The sequence below is a fragment of the Brachypodium distachyon genome, chromosome 2 (assembly GCF_000005505.3).
Source record: "Brachypodium distachyon strain Bd21 chromosome 2, Brachypodium_distachyon_v3.0, whole genome shotgun sequence".
NCBI lineage: Eukaryota > Viridiplantae > Streptophyta > Magnoliopsida > Poales > Poaceae > Brachypodium > Brachypodium distachyon.
The window spans coordinates 11867995-11887386 of record NC_016132.3 but is presented as its reverse complement, the minus strand read 5'-3'; the positions used below and the strand labels follow the sequence as shown (position 1 = coordinate 11887386).

Here is a 19392-nt window from a genome sequence, read left to right as displayed (position 1 = left end):
TATGCATGCTAACTGTATTGCTTATACTCAATTTAATATAAAAATCAAGGATGCGGCGCAAGGTCCATTCGGCAGTAGGATGATCTCCAAAACAGAAAAGTCAATATTCAACCTACTAAAAGTACACCTTTCGAACCTCGCAAATATAGCTTAAGCAGGTCGTTCAAAAATATATCTAGATTGCATGCATGTAAGGCTCAGCCGCTCAGAAAAGGTCACATGGACCAGATCGTGTGCGACCGACCACGTAAACAGTAACAGCAAGCAGTCTAACCTAATAACGCTTTGTGTTAATTCCCATACAAGTATTGTACAACCCAAGACGCAGTCCATCTGTACCTGTTGCTGTTGTACCTGTTGCTGAGGCTATGGCTTTGCGCCTCGGCTTGGAGTTTGCCGTCACTGCTGGAGGTCATGCATGAACCAGGGAGGACGAGCTGCGGGTATTGGTGCCGCAGTCTTTGATGATTGTTTTTATCCCGCGACAGATTGTGTCAAGATTTCAGTTGTCCACTGTCCTCGTGAAGCAAACACAGTTGCATGAGCTCGCTCAGCTTGCGAAATTCTCCCCACCTCTGGTTTGGTTAGAGCATCCTTATAGTAGTATTGTACCTCTTCTTTTGAAAGATGTAACCATGATTGATAATGAATAAAGAGGTATTTACATGGTCAAAAAAAGAGTATACAACCCAAGACGAGGATACTCAACATTACTTTTTCTTGTTTCTTTCTTTAGAGAAAAAAGACTATATATACTCGGTAAAAAAAACTATTTATTTATGAGTCTTTATATGGTTACTTTTGATCAACATGTAGAACACCAGAGCCATGCTACACCAGAATTTTTTTACATCCCTTCCTATGAGTGTGTTCTCTATTAGGGAATTCAAATCGAAACCAGAGATCATCTTTTCTTCGGCTGCCCTTTTGCACTGGCATGTTGGCGATATCTATGTCCACAATCCATGACTCACCAGAACATCATTGGCTTGAAGCAACTGCTTGAAGTACCATTTCATATGGAGATCACCACACTTGTCTGTTGGAGCATGTGGAGGGTGCGCAATGAGTGTGTTTTCAACACATCAGACCCTCTCTTTAGATGTCGGCAGATCTTCAAAGAAGAGCTTAACATGGTCTTTCATAGGGCAAGGAGAAAGAAATATCACCAGTTTGGAAAATGGATTAGCAATTTTAGATAGAATTCCTGATAACTATTGGTTGTCAGCTTATTTGCACATATAATTGCAGTAGATCATCGATCTAATGTTTACCTAAGAAAATGGCTTGTTCCACGTCAGAGAGTACAAGGTAAGGTATTATTGTGAAAAGGCCTGATTTTGTACACCCCTTTCCCCATACTCATAAGGGTAAGATGGCATTTTCACGTTTCCCATTATTTTTCCTCTTGCTCTTCTGTCGCCTACACTTTCCTTCCTCCTGCATCCTTCCACTTTTGCAAGGTATTCGCTATCTCAAATATTGTTTCAACGATTCCCCCGGTGAGTGTGCGGAATCGTCTCTACTATGACGCTATGAAATTTTGCCACGATTCAACGGTGAAATCTCCGGCAAATTCCGTTGTTTGGATTTCTCGGAAAACTTCAAAACACCGTTGTTTGGATTTCTCGCGGCCGTGCGGGCAGCACGAATGTTCGACTTGTTCGCATGTTTCCCGCTGACTCAAGAAATTTTTTGCCAACCTTTTTTGTTGGATTGTGTGCAATTGTGTCTACTACAAGATCGTGAAATTTTGTCGCGATCCAATGGGAAAATCTCAAGCAAACTCGAAAACACAGAGTGTTGTTCGTAGCCAGGTGAAAAGGAGAAAAAAGATGCTCATCGTGCTTTTTTAATGAAGGGGGTAAGAAGTTATCTGAACCGTCATTGTGTTTTTCTTTAGAGTAGTGAGGTGTACAGAAACAGAAGTTTATTGTTAAAACTATATTGTGTTTGTGTTAGAGATAAAATAGAAAACTAAAATAGAATACTTTAAAAAAGTAAATTGTCCAAAACCATCGCATGCATTGGAGGAAATATCCATGGCAACCCTTTGCTCAGAGCCTCCGATGATGTGGCCAACCCTCACGCAACTGAATTTCGACAAAATTGACCCAAAACCCAAAAAAATTTGAAATATGGACTCCTGGCGAAACTATTTCACAAGCCTGACCCTTCCGTGTAGCGCCCGCATACTGGGCATTAGCCTTGCACTATAACGCCTTGTGACTGGGCGTTGAACCGGTGCCAGCGTGGCGTGCCTGTCCAGCGTGGCGATGCCGGGGACCCACGCCAAGCCACTATAGCGCTTCGTCCACGAGCGCTATACAAGTACTTTAGTGCCTTGTCACCGGGCGCTATACCCTCGTACCCTAAAGCAGCCGAACCGCTCGGGCCAGAGGCTCAGCACGCACAGAAGGGGTTCGGCCCTTTTCCTCTCCCATAAGAACACAATGGCGGCGACGGTTGCTCCCCTGCAGCTCTCTCCCCCGATTCGTTGATTTTTCCGTGGATTTCGTTCGCATTTGCTCCCCCCAGGTATTCTCCTCCTATCCCCTCAGTTTGGTCCGCATTTTTCCGCTGATTCACTGTACATTTAGGGTTTGAGGTTGTATCCGGCTAGAATCACAATCCGGCCGGTTGTTGCTAGTTTACTTAGAGGAAAAAAGCTAGGTTATTGCTCAAGTGGACAAGTTCAAAAGGTGCTTGGCCAAGATGGAGAATGGTGAAGGAACCCCCCAACGGGTGGCAAATCCTGAGGCATTTAACAACTACCTGCGTTGGTATGTTGAGAACACCAGAGCGGAGATTTGCCGGCCCGCATACAACCATGAAATTTTGGAAGATGACAACCTATTCGACGAGGCTTCAAACGCGGAGTACAACAGGCTTGTAAAGGTCTCATGCACGAGGACTACTTGAGCAATAACCTAGCTTTTTTCCTCTAAGTAAACTAGCAACAACCGGCCGGATTGTGATTCTAACCGGATACAACCTCGAACCCTAAATGTACAGCGAATCAGCGGAAAAATGCGGATCAAACTGAGGGGATCGGAGCAGAATACCTAGGGGGAGCAAATGCGAACGGAATCCACAGAGAAATCGACGAATCAGGGAAGAGATTTGCAGGGGAGCAACCGCCGGCGCCGCTGTGTTCTTACGGGAGAGGAAAAGGGCCGAATCCCTTCTGTGTGTGCTGAGCCTCTAACCCGAGCGGTTCGGCCGCTTTAGGGTACGGGGGTATAGCGCCCGGTGACAAGGTGCTAAAGTACTTGTATAGTGCCTGTGGACGAGGCGCTATAGTGGCTTGGCGTGGGTCCCCGGCATCGCCACGCTGGCACCGGTTCAACGCCCAGTCACAAGGCATTATAGTGCAACGCTAATGCTCAGTATGCGGGCGCTACACGGAAAGGTCAGACTTGTGAAATAGTTTCGCCAGGAGTCCATATTTCAAATTTCTTTGGATTTTGGGTCAATTTTGTCGAAATTCAGCCACGCCAATTGGTTCTCTAGCTTGGTCACCCATAGATGATCTGCTCGTAGCTCGATATAATCAGCAAGCACGTACACACGTCCGTGGCCCCGCGCCAACACAGCTACACACCAGAAGAAACACTGGCTGGAGATATGGGATCTGAGCCTCATAGCCTGTAGCGCCCGATGGACGCGGTGAAATGCATGTTACCGAGCTACTAAAATTTCATTACTTTTGAGCTCAAGACGCCCTCCGTTAGAAGAATAGAATTATCCTATTTATGAGAAAAAAAAGTCAAAAAAAAATACAATGCACGTCTTATTTTAGAAAAGCCATGCGAGAAACTTTGCTACAGGCAAACACAAAGAAAAACCGAAGTAACAATCCACCACTGTCAAAACAAAACCACTCCCGCTCCAACGACGCCAAACAAAGAGCAGATCCATGCGCCAGAAGAAGTTAGGCGGAACAGGGCTTCTTCGACGACCGGAGAAAAGAAGAGGCTGCCTCAACGGCAACAACTCGCGCCTCGGCAAGCCCGCGTTGCACGAAGCGCCCATCCCTAGCTAGGACACTAGCAAGCATACTCAGCAGCCAAACGAGAGATCCAGAGGCAACGCCTCCATGGATGACACGACGTCCGAGGATGTCGTCGTTACCCGATTCGGACACCGGACCTGAGCTTTCGCTCAAAGACACCTCGTTTGCGAAGGGTGGGATGTGGTTGAACTGCGCGAGGACGCCTTCAGGAATGGAACGACATCTGATGACGCCGTCGTTGTTGTCGGTGCAGGGTTTTCACCCGCAGCCACCACACCCACCGCGGACGGGAGCAGACAGCTCCGGAATTCCTAACCAGAGGCCACCGCACCACCGCGAGTGCCGAAGAAGCCCGCCGCACACCACGCGCCAACTAGCACCGGCCAGGCCGGTGCAATCGCCCCACACACCGAAACAGGCTAAGCGATCTGGCCGACCTCACTGCTGACGGCGACCGTGCGCATCCTTGCGGAACACCACCACCACCACGCACGGCGGCCTCCACATGTCGCCTCGCCGCGGCGCCACGCCCTCAGATCGCGGCGCCACGAGCTGTACACATGGCCAATGATCTCATAGTTCACCGAAGGTGCAGTCTTCAACAAGCTTGGTGAACACATTCGAGCATTGCAACACATTCATGTCATTGTGCGATCTTGCCATACCGAAGAAAGCATGTCAAATTCACAAATCCACTGCCTCAAGCACCACACTACATGATCCTTTATAACCTTTATACATGCACTGGTGTGCAAATGGACAGTTTTTCCATGACCAGTTTTTTCATTCCTCTCTTCCACATCACCATTTAATCTACGTGGCATCCTTAAAAAAAGACTAAGTCACCCCATTGTACACGCCTTAATTGGTATCAGCAACAAAGCAAACCATAATGACAAGACTCGAAGTCCTACACAGGCGGGAAGGGTGAAGAAATGGTTCTCTCGAGATGATCGTCAAATTCATGGAAAATTAAAAGTATGACAAAATTCTGTAATTACTTGCATGTGTAGTCGTGTATACGAATATGTTTGTGTTTTTAGTGTGTCTGTAAATGATGTGCAAAAAAAAAGATCAACGCCTTCGTCTGATTAAAGAAAATTCCTAGTGTTCCAGAGCAAAAAAAATGTCCTAATGTTCAAATGTTGGCTAGCATATGGAAAACACCCATTTGTGCACACAAACCACCGCTCAAATAGTTAAAGAGTGCTTGCATTGTCCGATTCTCAAATATAACAAAGGAGTTTAGTAGTAGTGCTTTATTGTCGGCTCTACTGCCGAAGTTGGTACCAGTGCGGCCATGACGTCCAACCCTGCAGCAAGAAGGGGACCGAAAAGCAAACTAATGACTCTCGACACCGACGACGACGAGACCCTCCGCCGGGCTCACTTCCGTCTTGCCGGTGTCCAGCTTTCGGCCGTCTTTAATTCTCATCACCATCACCGACTGCACCTTTAGTACTCCACTAACTAAACAAACGTAGCTCCGACATTCCTTTCCTTTTGGCTGCTAACCGGCCTGCTGCTACTTGGATCGGGATTAGGATATACTGCAGTTGTACCACTGGTACTGGAGGCCGTGTTGACTCCGCATGTAGTAGTCGCCGTCCTGGCACCGAACTGATGCCTCCATTCTTATTTTAAAACTTGCAATGCTTCGTAGATTACAGCCAGGAGAGGAGGAGTTAGCAGTCATTTTCTCCTTTTGTTGACTGATGTATACCCAAATCTTTCCTTTTTTTTAGAGAAAAAAAACGTTCTTCTTATTGATGCGCATGTATGATGTATGTCGAATAACGTATGGTGTTTTCCAGAGTAAGAGAGTCTAGGATGCGTTGAGTATGACAATCGGCCAGCATTGAGAGCACAGTGTTTAGAAGATGTTTATAAAATTAAACCAGTTTATTCTCGAGCAATATTCTTTGTTCCTGTAGCAGAGTTGCCTAATTAATTAAACACTTGTCTTATAAAAACCTGCACCAGTCTTAAATAAAAACCGGTTCATTTTTGTAAACATTGTCCTAAACATCTTGCATTGTTTATGCTCTAACGATATCTATAATCTCTATAAATTAAAGTTGATCCCCACTAAAATGTATTTAATGTTTGCAAGCTCAACATGCAAAGTATCCACGTCATCACCAACTCAAAAAGCTCCTAGGGTCTACATAGCCCAAGGATAATTCCCCATCTAATATAAATCTTTCATCTCAAAGTAATCTAACAATAACTCTTTACCTCTAGGGCATCACCCAATTCACCAAATCATGTCCTCTCTCATTTTATCATTCGAGCAAGGCAAGCTCATATGAAATATATGGGTAATTCTACTAAACTATCATCGGCGTGTCTAACTTTCAAAAGCATGTCTTCTCATATTCACACCCCAAGCCAACTACTATGTGATTATTCATTTGTCAACAATGATTACATGAAAAATGGGACGCCGCATCTAAATTGTTCTTATGGAATAAGTAACTTCGAGCAACAGCAACACGTAGTTTAGACTAGATATATTTATTTTTCAGTCACACGAGAGAAGCAACCCATGCTAAAAACTAGGACGAGAGCCAACCTCAGTCGAAAACAGAGAAGAAATCAGGATCGATCTCAAATTTTGGTTGGACTCCAAGATGGTCGCCAAAAATTACATCCGCCTATAACAAAAATTTTTAGGGCGAAAGACTGTAGGCAAAATGCCTACAGACATATAGTAAAATAAATGGTAACTGTACAAAAAAAATACAGAAAAGAGGCCAAATGCCAAAAATAAGAAGCTATCTAAAAGCTTTGATCCAATCCGCAAATTTGGAGTAGTCCTTTCTCTTTGCATGGTGGAAGACTAGATTTAGCTCCTCCTTGAAGATCTGTCTGCATCTGTAAAGATTTGGCCTCCTTTTGACTGAAGATGAACTCATTCCTGGTTTCCAGATGCTCCATGTGACCAGAGTGATAATTTCCATGAAGAAAGGCACCTTGAGTTCATTTTTAAGCTGTGCAATATTTCGGTGGACATTTTGCAGGGGAGCAAAGTTTGGGCAGATGTATCGCCAGCATACCATGGCAAATGGGCAGAGGAAGAAGAGATGATCTCTGCTATCATGGTGGTGTCCATCACAAAGAACACAATCATATGCAGGCGGGTGAATTTTTTTTTGTGGAGCATTGACTTAGTGTTGAGCCTGTTAATGAGCAAAAGCCAGAAGAAAATCGTGTGCTTCAGTTGGCAGGAGGACCAAAGCCATTAGAAATCAAGTGGAAGCTCCAGGTGTGAGATTTGTGCCATGTAGGCCTCGGCAGGGAGATAGCCATTTTTATTCCAAGTGTAGGACCTTAGGTCTGCTTCATTAGTCAGCTGCAGATTGTTGATAAGGTTGATCATCTAATTAAACTGCTCATGTGCAATTACAGAGAGAAGCAGCTCAAACAGGCTCTCCAGATCCTCAGTTTGGGCAATTTGTGCAACTGAAATGTCCTTGTTGATGGCAAATGATGACAGTTGTGGCCACTGCTCAAAAGTGGAGTATCCTGCCAATTATCTTTCCAGAAAAGAATGGATGAACCTTTTTTGGCCATGCAAACAGTGAGAGACTTAAAAGTGTCCATGAGTTTCACAATATCATTCCACCAAAAGTAAGCAGTTGCAGTTTTGTGAGGTGGAAGCTCAGTTGGGTAGTGTTTCTCCCAAACCCAATTAACCCAGGGAATATCAAACTTGTTATAGAATTTATGTAGATTTTTCATGAGCGGCGCCTTATTCTGCAGACCAATATTAATCACTCCTAGTCCACCTTTAGTTTTGGGCCTGCATACCATCTCCCAAGCAGCCAATGGGGGTGTTTTTTTGTGAGATCCTGGCCTCTCCATAGACAATGCTCCTATATTTATCAATCTGATCAATAACCCCTTTTGGAAGGAGGAAGGTTCTCATATAAAACGAGGGCAAGGCAGACGAGACAAAATTAACCGGTTGGAGCTCCCCCACCCCACCCCCCCACCCCAATAGGAGAGCAATGCTAGAGAAACATGTGAGTCCTGAGTCTTCCTTCAATTCTTTTGATTAATGGCATGTAATCTTGAATCTTGGGTCAGGCTGTGCTCTTCCAAGTGGTAGGCCCAGGTAGGTGAATGGAAGTGAATCCAATTTGCAGCACGAAAATTCGGAGAGAACATGAGAAAAAGCTTGCCCCATGTTCAGCGGTATCATATTGGACTTGTGGAATTTAACTTTCAGTCTAGTGGTCCCGTGTAATTTAGTAGTAGATCTTTCATATATTGCAGTTGAGTGAAATCAGCTTTCATAATGATTAGTGTATCGTTAGCATACTGAATGATGGGGAAGTCATTATTGGCATGAGATGGGATACTTGACAGAAGAACATCAGCCATGATGACGAAGAGGAGAGGGAAGAGAGAATCCCCCTGTCTAAGCCCACACTTGCAGCGAATGACTTTTCCAGGAGAGTGTTTTTGGGGTACACCTTACTATCGCGCGCTTGAGGATAGTAGTATTGTACCAAATCCAGTTGATTTGTTGACTATTTTAGATTATTTTGTCATTAGGATTTTTCTGTCTAAAAGGTAATTTCGTCCTTGTACACCCCAAGGCCAAGGTAGCCTGAAGGCTCTTCTTATTGTCGGCCATCTCTTGTCAGTTCGTCCCTGCCACCATGCTCGTCTTGCTCTAGCACCGGCCACCTGGCCGCGAACTTGCGACTGCCGCCGCACTCGTATCAAAGTCATCGCAAGGTGCAGCCAAATGGCTCCTTGGATCGGAGTGATCCGTCATGGCACCACCGGTGTACATTGGTACATGTAACATGCAGGAGGCAGTACATATAGCTGTTCAGGCGTTGTTTCATTTGCTGTAGGTTGAGAGTAATTATGAGTTGGTGTACGATGTCATGTGTTAGTTGGAGTATATACGTGGGACTGCATGAGAGACAACTAGTAGAACGAATAATGGACCAATTTTGGTAGGCCGGTGTTGTTTTGATTTTGTCCCCGGAGTTGCCGAATTAGTTTACCTTCCAATTTTGCCTCTCCAACGGAGAAATGCTACTCGTCTTGCCCACTAGTATTGGTGGATCTGGTCCTTAGGATCGACTCAAAAGAAGGGCCAGGACTAATTTGTCCCTACCATAAAAGCAACACTTGAGATGTGGCTGTGGAGAGGATCATGTGAATCCAGTTGAATCATTTTTTGCCCAAGCCCATGGCCTGTAATATATGGAGCAGGGTACCATGTTCAACCGTATCAAATGCGTTTTCAAAATCCAGTTTGAGCAAGATAATTTCCTCTTTAGATCTTTGGCATGCAAAGAGATATTCATGAGCCCAGACCAAGCAGTCCTGTATAGCCCTAGTTCTGATGAACCCATACTGATTTTTATGAATGAGCTACCTGATAATATTCTGCAATCTGTTGGCCAAGAGTTTGGCAATCCTATAACACATTGTGTGAGATCGAGATAGGCAAAAGGGCGGAGGGCATGATTGCGCGGAAACAAATTAAAACTTTTCCCGAAAGTTCAATCCCTGAAACCGTAATCTGTTCGTGATAGTAAATCCAATGTAACTTTAGATCGGCTGGACCAAAAATTACGTAGAGTATGCAAAAGAACGGTATTGAAATTATCTAACCAACACAACAAGAATCAGCTCAATCGGACGTATGAATCAAAAGATATAATCAAAACAGTAACAACTGACAGAAAGTTACGAGGATTAATCTAAAACCAATTTCGAAAAATAATAAGAAAGGTAATCGCGATCTTTCCTTGATCTCATGATAAACCTGCAGCAAAGTATTATGAACTCGTAATGAATCTGCAGCAAAGTGTTAGAAAAATCTGGCACGAAGAATCCACGAAGATCCGAGAAGAACAGAGATGACACCGCCAACGAATCTCTTTATTGCAACGATGTCGATCGATTACAAAAGATGCAACCATACATCCAAGAACTCTCCAAGGATTGATCTAAATCCAAATCACTGAGTTCCCTCACGTCCTTGCTAAAATCCTAGCCTAGACGCCCTCTATTGATAAGGGAAAATTCGCGACCTAAACTGAGTCTGAATCCAACACGAACTCCTCTGTCCCGGTCGGTATTCTGCCCGTGGGGCCCGCATAAGACCTCGGATTGAAATGACTCCAAAAGCAAAGTTGTTCGTTTCGACGACGCGCACAACTTCCATGTGGACCACTTTTCCATCAGACGTCATTTTGATGACGCTATTGTTTAATTTTTAAACAGCTCTCATCCAGCCACGGCTGGACCTACATGTCTTCACGTCGATGCCACTCCATGCCATCAACTCTTCTTGTGATGTCTTCAAAACTCGATCATCATGTGTCGAATATCTCCAATACCGTACATCTCCGGTATAAACAACGTACGATAAACCGGTGCCCTCCCGGATCATCGCAGCGTTCATTTCCATTGTTCCTTCGCACGAACGTCCGGCATGACCTTGATCCTCGACCTCAGCTTCTCCCAAGTTTCGTCCCTCGATCCCGTCATCGAACACGTTCCTCTAGCTCCGGAAACAGCTGAAATCGAACACACAAATAACCAGTACGAGCACAAGTCCACGACTTGACTCAGAGTAAGTTCCACACAACTCACGCCATGTTTTCACATAAGAAACTAATGGATCAACCCACCACTAGCAAAGCACTAAGTCCAAACAAGATACATGTCATCACATAAGTATCCATATTATCTAAAGTATTCACATCAATGTTTCATCTAAAACACTTACCAATGTTACACATCACCTATGATTTCACACATTGTGATGCCTTATATGGCTCGGTATAATATTAATGTGGGTTTCATTGAAGCACTTCCCAACCCTATAGGCAAAAAGGTTGTTTTGGTTGTTTGTGGACAGACTCGCCAACATACTGTTTTTGTTGACATGTCACGTCCTTGTACAAATCAACTAGCGGTGCAATTGTTCGTTGACAACATGTTTTCTTCTATACAGTAATCATTTCAGACCCGGATAAGATATCTAGAAGCAAGTTCAACCAAAAAATATTCAAGGCACTCAATGTCTCCCTGTTGTTCATACAGCTTAGTGTCTTACCACCCGTAAACAGATAATTAACATACGGTCAAACTGCATGCGTGAGCCAGTCATCGCAGAAAAGAGCATAATTGTTAAAGAGCTGAAACGCAACCTTTTCAGAGCCATCACGTAATGAAGCAGAGTTCATGATTGGTGATTTAGTTTACATAAAAAATGCAATCATATATTCATATGCTAACATGAATTTGGGCCAAGAGGCTCTCTGAAACTTAGAGCCCTAGATCTAAGTTCTATTGCTCTTACAAGGTGTTCAAAAATATTGGTCAACTAACCCATCCGTTGCAATTACTGGATTAGACTTCTATTTTGTCATGTTGAACCCGCTCAAAAAGGACCCAAGGACAAGATCGCTGAGCATTCAGAATATATATACATCTTCCATTCACACCTTAAGGAAACATAAGGGAGGCATATTGTAGTCTGAACCGGATAAACTCTAAATATGTCTCAAGGATGGCGAACACGATATATGGCTTACGCCAACGATAGCAAGAAAGGGTTAAGGTTCAACAGCGCCGAGTCGATCCGTTCAGATATGGTGGGTGTAAGTGAATCTCGTCTTTAGGCTGATTTTGGTTAGGCTGGAGTTGAATACAAGCTAGCTGAAGCCGGAAGAAACTATTTTTCTGTTGCAGCTAGAATGCTGGAACCTGACTTGTTGTTCGTTTAGGGTGGTAGTGAAACTGTGGTTGCACCTGGATGGAAGTGGATGTCTGTAATGTCTCTGTTTGCGGCAAATTTTGATTAAGTATTGAGTTTACTAATGTAAGCGCAAATGGCGATTTTAAGAGTTGTTTTCGGCGCAAGGTATTATTATTTAACTTTGACAATGACGAGCCCTGTTTGCAGAATGTTGATGCGCAATTTACGGAGTTCAACTATTTGTAGTTCTGACAAGTTGCAGGCTATATAAGGCGATGTTTGTGTTAATAGAAAGTAAGAAAAGCCAAATCTAGTGTCTTGGTTCAGAGTAGAATAGCTTGTCTTGATGAGTCCTCAATTTATCCCCAAACTTTCACTGTAATTCTTGATCTCACAATCCGAGTGTAGTCCAGTTTTCTATTTCAAGACTTATTCAAAGAGGTTTGATCTTTCATAGAAGCATCATACTCCGTATTTTGTTGTCATTCTAATTTGCCTCGTCTTTATAAAATCTGTCAACGTTTTTAGAAGCTAATTTAGCTTTCTTCTTTGAAGTTTTTCAGAAGTAGTAAAACAAAGTACTCCAGGACATAAGAGTTCTCATGTTTTTCCATTGTACATGCTCAGATGATAAATCCCAATGGCAGAACTCGTAAAAAGAATGTCTACGGAGCTGGCTTCCAAGTTCTAACAGCAGAACCCACATAACTTGGTATCCCTACTACACTGCGGGCAACTCTGCTTTGCCTGCCATCACAGCAGTAACAGATGACACGTGCAACTACTGTGTCTTCTAACAACCAGGATACCGCTTTTATTCAAAGCATCACACATACATATCTTTCATTTCAGCATGCTGCTAATGATGCTGGAGAGTTTTCAAGCATCAAAACCATACTGCCTAAAGTAGGACACGTTCAGGACCATGAATTTCACATGAACAGATCATTTGGTCAGTAAATCGGGAGAATTCCCGTGATTCCAGCAGGCGCTAAATAAGCGGGCAAAGCCATTACAGGGACACTGGTGTATGCTCTGCATTCCAGTAGAGATGATTCTGTGTACTACATATTACCACAGCACCAAGTAGGGAACTGAGTATAATAGGATGACCTGATTTCATAAACGGTTGCCATGGCCTTGCTTGATTTCTTGGGGGATAAACTTGCAGTCAGGAAGCTATTGACAGGGTGACAGGGTGCTCACTGAGTCACTGTTCTCGACATTTACACCTACTGTTAGTTGGATTGCATAATTCTTCGTCCCTGCCCCACTGCACAACAACAGAAATTTGGCATGTGAAATTACTTCCACTGGTGATAAACCAAGAAAACGGTGAAAATGAAAATGGGTCAAATGACACCTTATACTTAAAACCATGTAGGTTAAGAGAAAGTTGTTTAATTGAGCATCAGAGAAATTGAACAGACAGTGATGAAGACTGAGAGTTACAGAATAAGACTTGAGATGTGGACGGAAAAGGAGAAATATAGCATTAGCAAACTTAACAAAGTTCCAGAACGATTTTCAGCATGCTACTTTGCTATTAAAATGTTGTGTTCACAAGCAAAATAGCATATTTTCTGACGAGCTAGACATCTCCACATTATAAAGGAAAATTAGTACTAAAACACTTCCTACTGTCCCAAAGTTTGGTATCGCAACCCAAAAAAATCTTGGTCATCCCATATGTGCAGCTTGTTTGGAGCCCTGTTCTCTGCCTTAATGTGTTAAGAGCAAACCTTGCCTTTAGCTTTTGCCTCAGCCCTCCAATCTCCTCTAGCCAGCTAAAGGGCATGCTCCTGAACCAGCCTATCCATCTGATAGGCTACAGAGAAAACAAGACCTGCTCTTGCTTTGCCAAGGCACAAGATTAATCAGGATTCCTGTGTCTCTTCTCCAAGTAAAAAATCTTGAGATACCATTCTTCTTCACCTTAATCAAACGGCAATGAATTTCAGAAGAACTCAAGCACAGCAGGACAACTATTCTCACGTATACAGATAGAAATAGATCGAGCCAGCAACAGGCCATGCCCACCAGAAACACAAGGCAGCTAGACATGGGAGAACAACTGAGCTTGGATCGCCATCCAGAAGCTCCAAATCCACGCGGGCAGGCAACTGAGCTCAAGGGGATTGGCTGAGCATTTGGCTGTGTCTATGGTGAGTCATGATGGGAATCAGTGTGCATGGTTGAAGTTGAATTGAATGGATTTGTGGGGCAAAGGGTAAAAGCCCATTTTGCCTTCAACACCTTGAGGCACATGGCACAGTTCTGCCTTATTTGCGCACTCCAGTCAACTTAAATTTTAGGGTTGTATGACTAGTTGGTTAACTATTTTTATTAGAATGTTAGGACTGACTAAGGCTCCTTTGATGTTGCGGTGGATTTTCCGTTTATCTCACCCACTTTTTATTATTTAATTGTTTGGCCTACCAACTTTTTCCTGCATTCATGCCTATTTTTTCTGCAGCAAATTATAAAATAAGTTCAGTGCGACACGGTTTAGAAACCAGAAACTAAGCCTTACAAAATCAAATAGTTCTGCATGCACATGTCTCACACATAAAGCTATACTTTCCCAACATATATGCAGATGTTCATGTCGTAACCACGTGTTATGTACATAAAAGTAAATCAAGAACTAGCTCGATACCCATGAGTTGCTACCAAGCATAGCCTATGTCAAACCTTCACTGCATTATACTCCCTCTGATCCATAATAAGTGTCTCAGAATTAGTACAACTTTGTACTAACTTTATACTAAATCTGAGACTTATTATGGATCGGAGGAAGTATATTAGTGGCACTTGTGGGTAATTTTAACCCAACATCGCTGGCAAGCAGGAACATCGTCACAACACTTTGCCACAAATGTGAAGGTTCACATTGGGATGAGAGGAGGACATGAATGGACCACCATCAAGATTGACATATTTATAGGAGTAAAGATTACTCAAATTGAGAGCCTTGATTTTTGCTAGGTGATTAATTGGTACCGCCCCGTCTCATTAACCAGGTTATTTATATGAAGTTATTAAGATACCTACAGCGAAATATAAGAGTCCAGATGCGCATAAACTTCTAATGAGGTTATCTTGTGCCGCCAAATTTTTTTTCATTAGAATTTGTACGAAACTTTGGGCAAAGTAGTGGTCGGGTAGTAAAATGCATTGGAGGTCCTAATTCTATTTTAAAAGTGCCAACTTAGTCCCAAATCTTTTTAAATGCACATCTGAGTCCCAATTCTATGTTTAATAGTTCATCAGAGGTTCTAAACTCGTTCAAGCTCGTCGGACTGACTTGCGTGGCATGTTGACATTTTCCACATTGGTGGGTTGCACATGGGGGATAATTTGCTGAAGGGAATTTTTGCACTAACCTCCCTGATATGGTCTTTCTCATTCGACATCCCTCTCTCCGTTCTCCATTGTACTGGTGACGCTGAGGGGCCTGCAAGGGCGATGAACGGCACTCCGGCGAGAGAGCTGGGCGGTGAACGATGGACAGCGACTAATCATTGCGTGGGGGAGGGGGGTGTCCATCTAGATGGCCCTGGTGTGGCAAAATGTTGACGGCGCCGCTGCTGAGCACCTCACCAGAGGCAATACCCCAGTGGGATCTACACTGCCGGAGGAAGCGCTGCTGGTGGCGCTGTCGTTGTTGAGCTAGTCTTCTTACCATGCTTCATTGTCAATGAGCTGGCGGATCCACTCATGGCGCCAGTTAGGGTTGAGAAGAACCAGGGAAGTTGAGTAGAGAGAGCACGGGCAAGGGGTGAGAAGAAACCCGTTTATATGGGGGGGGTTTTTTTGCAAAATGTTGCAACCGCAATTGGCGGGATAACTCCCGCCAAGTGCAATCACGTCGACGTGGCAGAGTATGTCCCACGCCAACCGGTCAGACTAGACGAAACGAGTTTAGGACCCCTGATGAACCATTAAACATAGAATTGGACTCGGATGTGCATTTTGAAAGATTTTGGACCAAGTTGTCGCCTTTAAAATAGAATTAGGATCCAACACATTTTGCTCTTTATTTACTTTTGTGTATATATGGACACGATGCCCTGGAAGCAGTTCTGCACAGAAGCTCTAAGATGTACAGCAATGTTTCAATGGCGTGCCATGGAAACTTGACAACATACATGTAACTTCTTATTTACTGATTGAGAAGTCTCTTGGGGTGCAAATGCAATGGTGCACATGGTTGTGAACCCAGCCACCCAGATTCGAGGACTCGCCCACATAATTAAAAAGTCAAGGGGATGTCTTCCCCCTGGTCTCTTTATTTTTTTTTTACTTCTTATTTACTGTATGTGTTTACTGATTACTACGAGGAATCAAAAAGATGAAAACATGAGTCAAAGTACCAGAAGTTTTATCAACAAAAGTCTCCCACCAGGATGATCTACATAAACTAGTCATGGAACCAGTAACAAAACAGCAACTGCATATTGAAAACTACTAACAGAAGAGCAGAAATTCCATGAGTACATTGGCATCTTTCCTGAGAAAAAAGTGGCTTGACTATAAGCAGTCATACAAGGAAAGATCATTTAGAAAACCCATAAAGGGCTTAGTCTGGATGATGGGGGATAGGCCTAGTCATTTCAGATTGCCAAGAACTTAGTAATCCAAAGGGATGTGCTCTAATCTCTTCCTGTCCAAACAAGCCTAATGAATTGAATATACCGTGTAGGTGCAGAATTTGTGTGTTGCACCTACACGATTAGATGAAGATCATCGCATTGCGCTTACTGATGTGCTATTGTTGAAAGTTCAAGTCTGCTGTTCCATCTTCCAACGTCATTCCAACGATTATTTTATCACAAATTGGTAGTCAAATACCAAGGTTGGGATCCATAGTACAGTTTCCAACTGAAATGAACAGAACGAAGCAGGAAAGGTATGAAGGAACAGACCGAGCTGATACTGGTCGGACAACCTAGTAACCTATACTAAATTCTCATGAAGCAAGGGCACATATATACCTTCCTCCGAGGCTCTGAGACAAAAAAGATAAAATGTCATAGTTAAACAAGAGCTATCTGAACTTTACCTTGCAGAGACTTCTCGAAGTTCACCAGCTGGGCCATAAAGCCTTCATTAGGTGACGCTTGAGGCCGTTTGCTTCTAACTAGTGACAGGGCACTTTCCAGGCTCACCTGATGCTTCTTCATGAGATATGCAAGAACAACTGTCACACTGGATATTAAGACAAAGATCACCTTAGAACAAATACATTTTGATAATATGCCACACATATTGTTTATATAATTAAAAATATTGTACATGAAAAATGAACAGATTAAGATATATGTATTTTTTTCTAAAATGTGAACTAGCATTACAAACTTAAATAGCAGCACACAATATTATTAGATTAATGTATTGTAATGACTAGTAGAAATAAGCTGTTTCTGATTGAAGAGGGGAAAAAAAGATGACTAATCAGGAAACGACTGATTGACTAGATCATGTGCTGATTGATCTTTCAACAGGATTAACAACATGCTGATTATTCTACTCGTGACGGTTGATTGCTAACTGAATGTGGCACTTTACATTCACATATGTGTATTTACCTCTAATTCAAATAAAAAATATAATCATAGTTTGTTTTGCCATCTTGGCAAGAGAAAGATCATCATGCTCGTATCATACCATATCACAATGTTGCTCATTTGTATTTGTTCTGCTAAAGTTATAGCCTTCCACTTTAGTAGATGAACAAACAAAATCAATTTCTATGCTCATATTAAAACAATATTATGCATTCCAAATTGGTTAACACCAGACAACTCGTAGGAAAAATTACCTCCGTGACCGCCCAGCAAAACAATGAACCAACACGTTGCCACCTGTGCTGATTCCTTCATCTATGAAATTAAAGCATTCACCGAAATGCTTTACTAAATCAGTGTCTGGGCTGTCAAGCACTGCATCAATAAGCACCTTTAGTTTTGCAGGAAAACTTGTATACCAACAGAGAAATGGTGACGTAGACACGTTCAATAAAAGGAACGAACCACCAACATAGAGTCAAAATTTAAACATTCCATATTTAAAATTTATTTTTCCAAATATATCAATGCTCAAAATTGATACACAACCATTTCCATGACAGCCAAGAAGCAACAAAATTGGCTAACATTTCTACAGCAAGCCCATTGGAAATTCCCACGTTTTTTTAACTGTATGATAAAGGCTGTAAAAAGATTATACTGGTAATCACAAGTACTTATTAGGGGAAAAAGCTGAGGATATGGTACCCTCAATCTTCTTGTATGTAAATTCTTCTGAAAAGGCGGGATTCAGAGATCTGGCAACAATCAAGATATGGGTGATGTTCAAACTCTTGAGAGCCTCCTTGTTCAGTGCTGCCCCAACAGAGCCCAGGTACAGCCCCTACAAGTTGCATCAAGGCCATTCAACAGCATGAGTGCATCAACTTTTTTTGATAAAACAAATATTATAGAATGCAAGTACTACTGCCACCTGATCGGTTTGTCCTAACTCATAACAATCACATGCCAATCTGAATTATGCTATCGTGCGACTCATATCACTTGAATGAACTTAAACTTATTTTCAATAAACAGAGCGTGTTCTGTATGCGCTACACAAATGCTGATGTTAAACAGCAGACGACCCTCGTTCTTCTACGGCCAATAACATTCCCAAAAATTAACAGGTCTAAAGGCGAAAGCAACAACAGCTCAAGCAACAGATCCTACCGAATACGCATCACGACTCCCCAACCATGCATCAACCATCGGATATGACGGCAATACATCACTAAGAAAAAACCGAGAAGAAACGGCAGGCTTTTGTTCGGGCAAAGGAAAAGGATGGTGTCAGGCAGGGGAGCCGGCAAGCCATACCTGGTCGACGAGGCAGGGGGTGTTGTCGGCCTTGCGGTACCGCGCGGCGCAGAAGCCCTGCATCAGCGCCATGAGCACCCTGGACTGCTGCTTCTCGTAGTCCTCCCTCTCCCGCTCGTCCCTCCCGGACGATTGCCCCGCCTCCGGGACCGACATCGCCACGGCCTCTTCCCTCTCTCGTCCTCGCAGCGGATCGGATCGCCGAAATATCTGGTTCTTTTTTTTTTCTGCTGCCGGATGATTTGGGAGCTGTGGCGGACGACCAAAGGGAGGGAAGGGAGGCCAAGGTCGCGACGAGGACGGCGGGTCAATGGCTGTCTGCCTAGTCCCGAAATAGAGCAAGGGCAATGAATTCAATTGTCAACTTTGGTCTCCAAACTAACATCAAACTTTGTCTTAAAAAAAACAAACAACAAATTTTTGGCCATGACTAAAAAACTCCCACACCATCACCTCATTGCACAAACCCAACCCAGGTGCCCAATCGTCACGAACAACCTCCTCTCTTGAGACTGCAGCCGTTGCGGAGTTAACACCGTTATTAGTTAGTTAACATAGAGCGGATCGGTGAGGGGAGCCTTATCAACCATGGGCATGAGCAAGAACGAGATGTCCTCGCCGATACCACAACCTCCTCATCCCCCTTTCCTCACAATAACTAATCCTTCCAAGCGTAGCTTGTTAGCGCTTAATAGCCCCGTTGTGTCATCCCCACCCTCGAAGCACCTCCTCGTCTTTGGACCCTT

The 19392-nt window shown here is 43.3% G+C and overlaps 1 protein-coding gene across 4 annotated transcripts; it reads right to left on the bottom strand.

The window, feature by feature from the left end:
* Positions 1-12342: 12342 nt before the first annotated feature.
* LOC100821300 (dual specificity protein phosphatase 1B) lies at positions 12343-18965 on the bottom strand. Of its 4 annotated transcripts, XM_024459854.1 has the most exons (7): positions 18647-18964; positions 18035-18170; positions 17581-17701; positions 16822-16967; positions 16521-16640; positions 13499-13691; positions 12343-13029 (listed from the first exon to the last, which is right to left on the bottom strand). In XM_024459854.1, the coding sequence occupies exons 1-5, from the start codon at positions 18800-18802 to the stop codon at positions 16603-16605; spliced, it is 597 nt and encodes a 198-aa protein (XP_024315622.1). In that variant the 5' UTR covers positions 18803-18964; the 3' UTR covers positions 12343-13029; positions 13499-13691; positions 16521-16602. The 4 variants fall into 4 exon arrangements, with proteins under 4 accessions (XP_024315622.1, XP_024315620.1, XP_024315621.1 ...); XM_024459852.1 differs by lacking the exon at positions 16521-16640 and having other exon boundaries at positions 18647-18965; XM_024459853.1 differs by lacking the exon at positions 13499-13691.
* Positions 18966-19392: the final 427 nt, after the last annotated feature.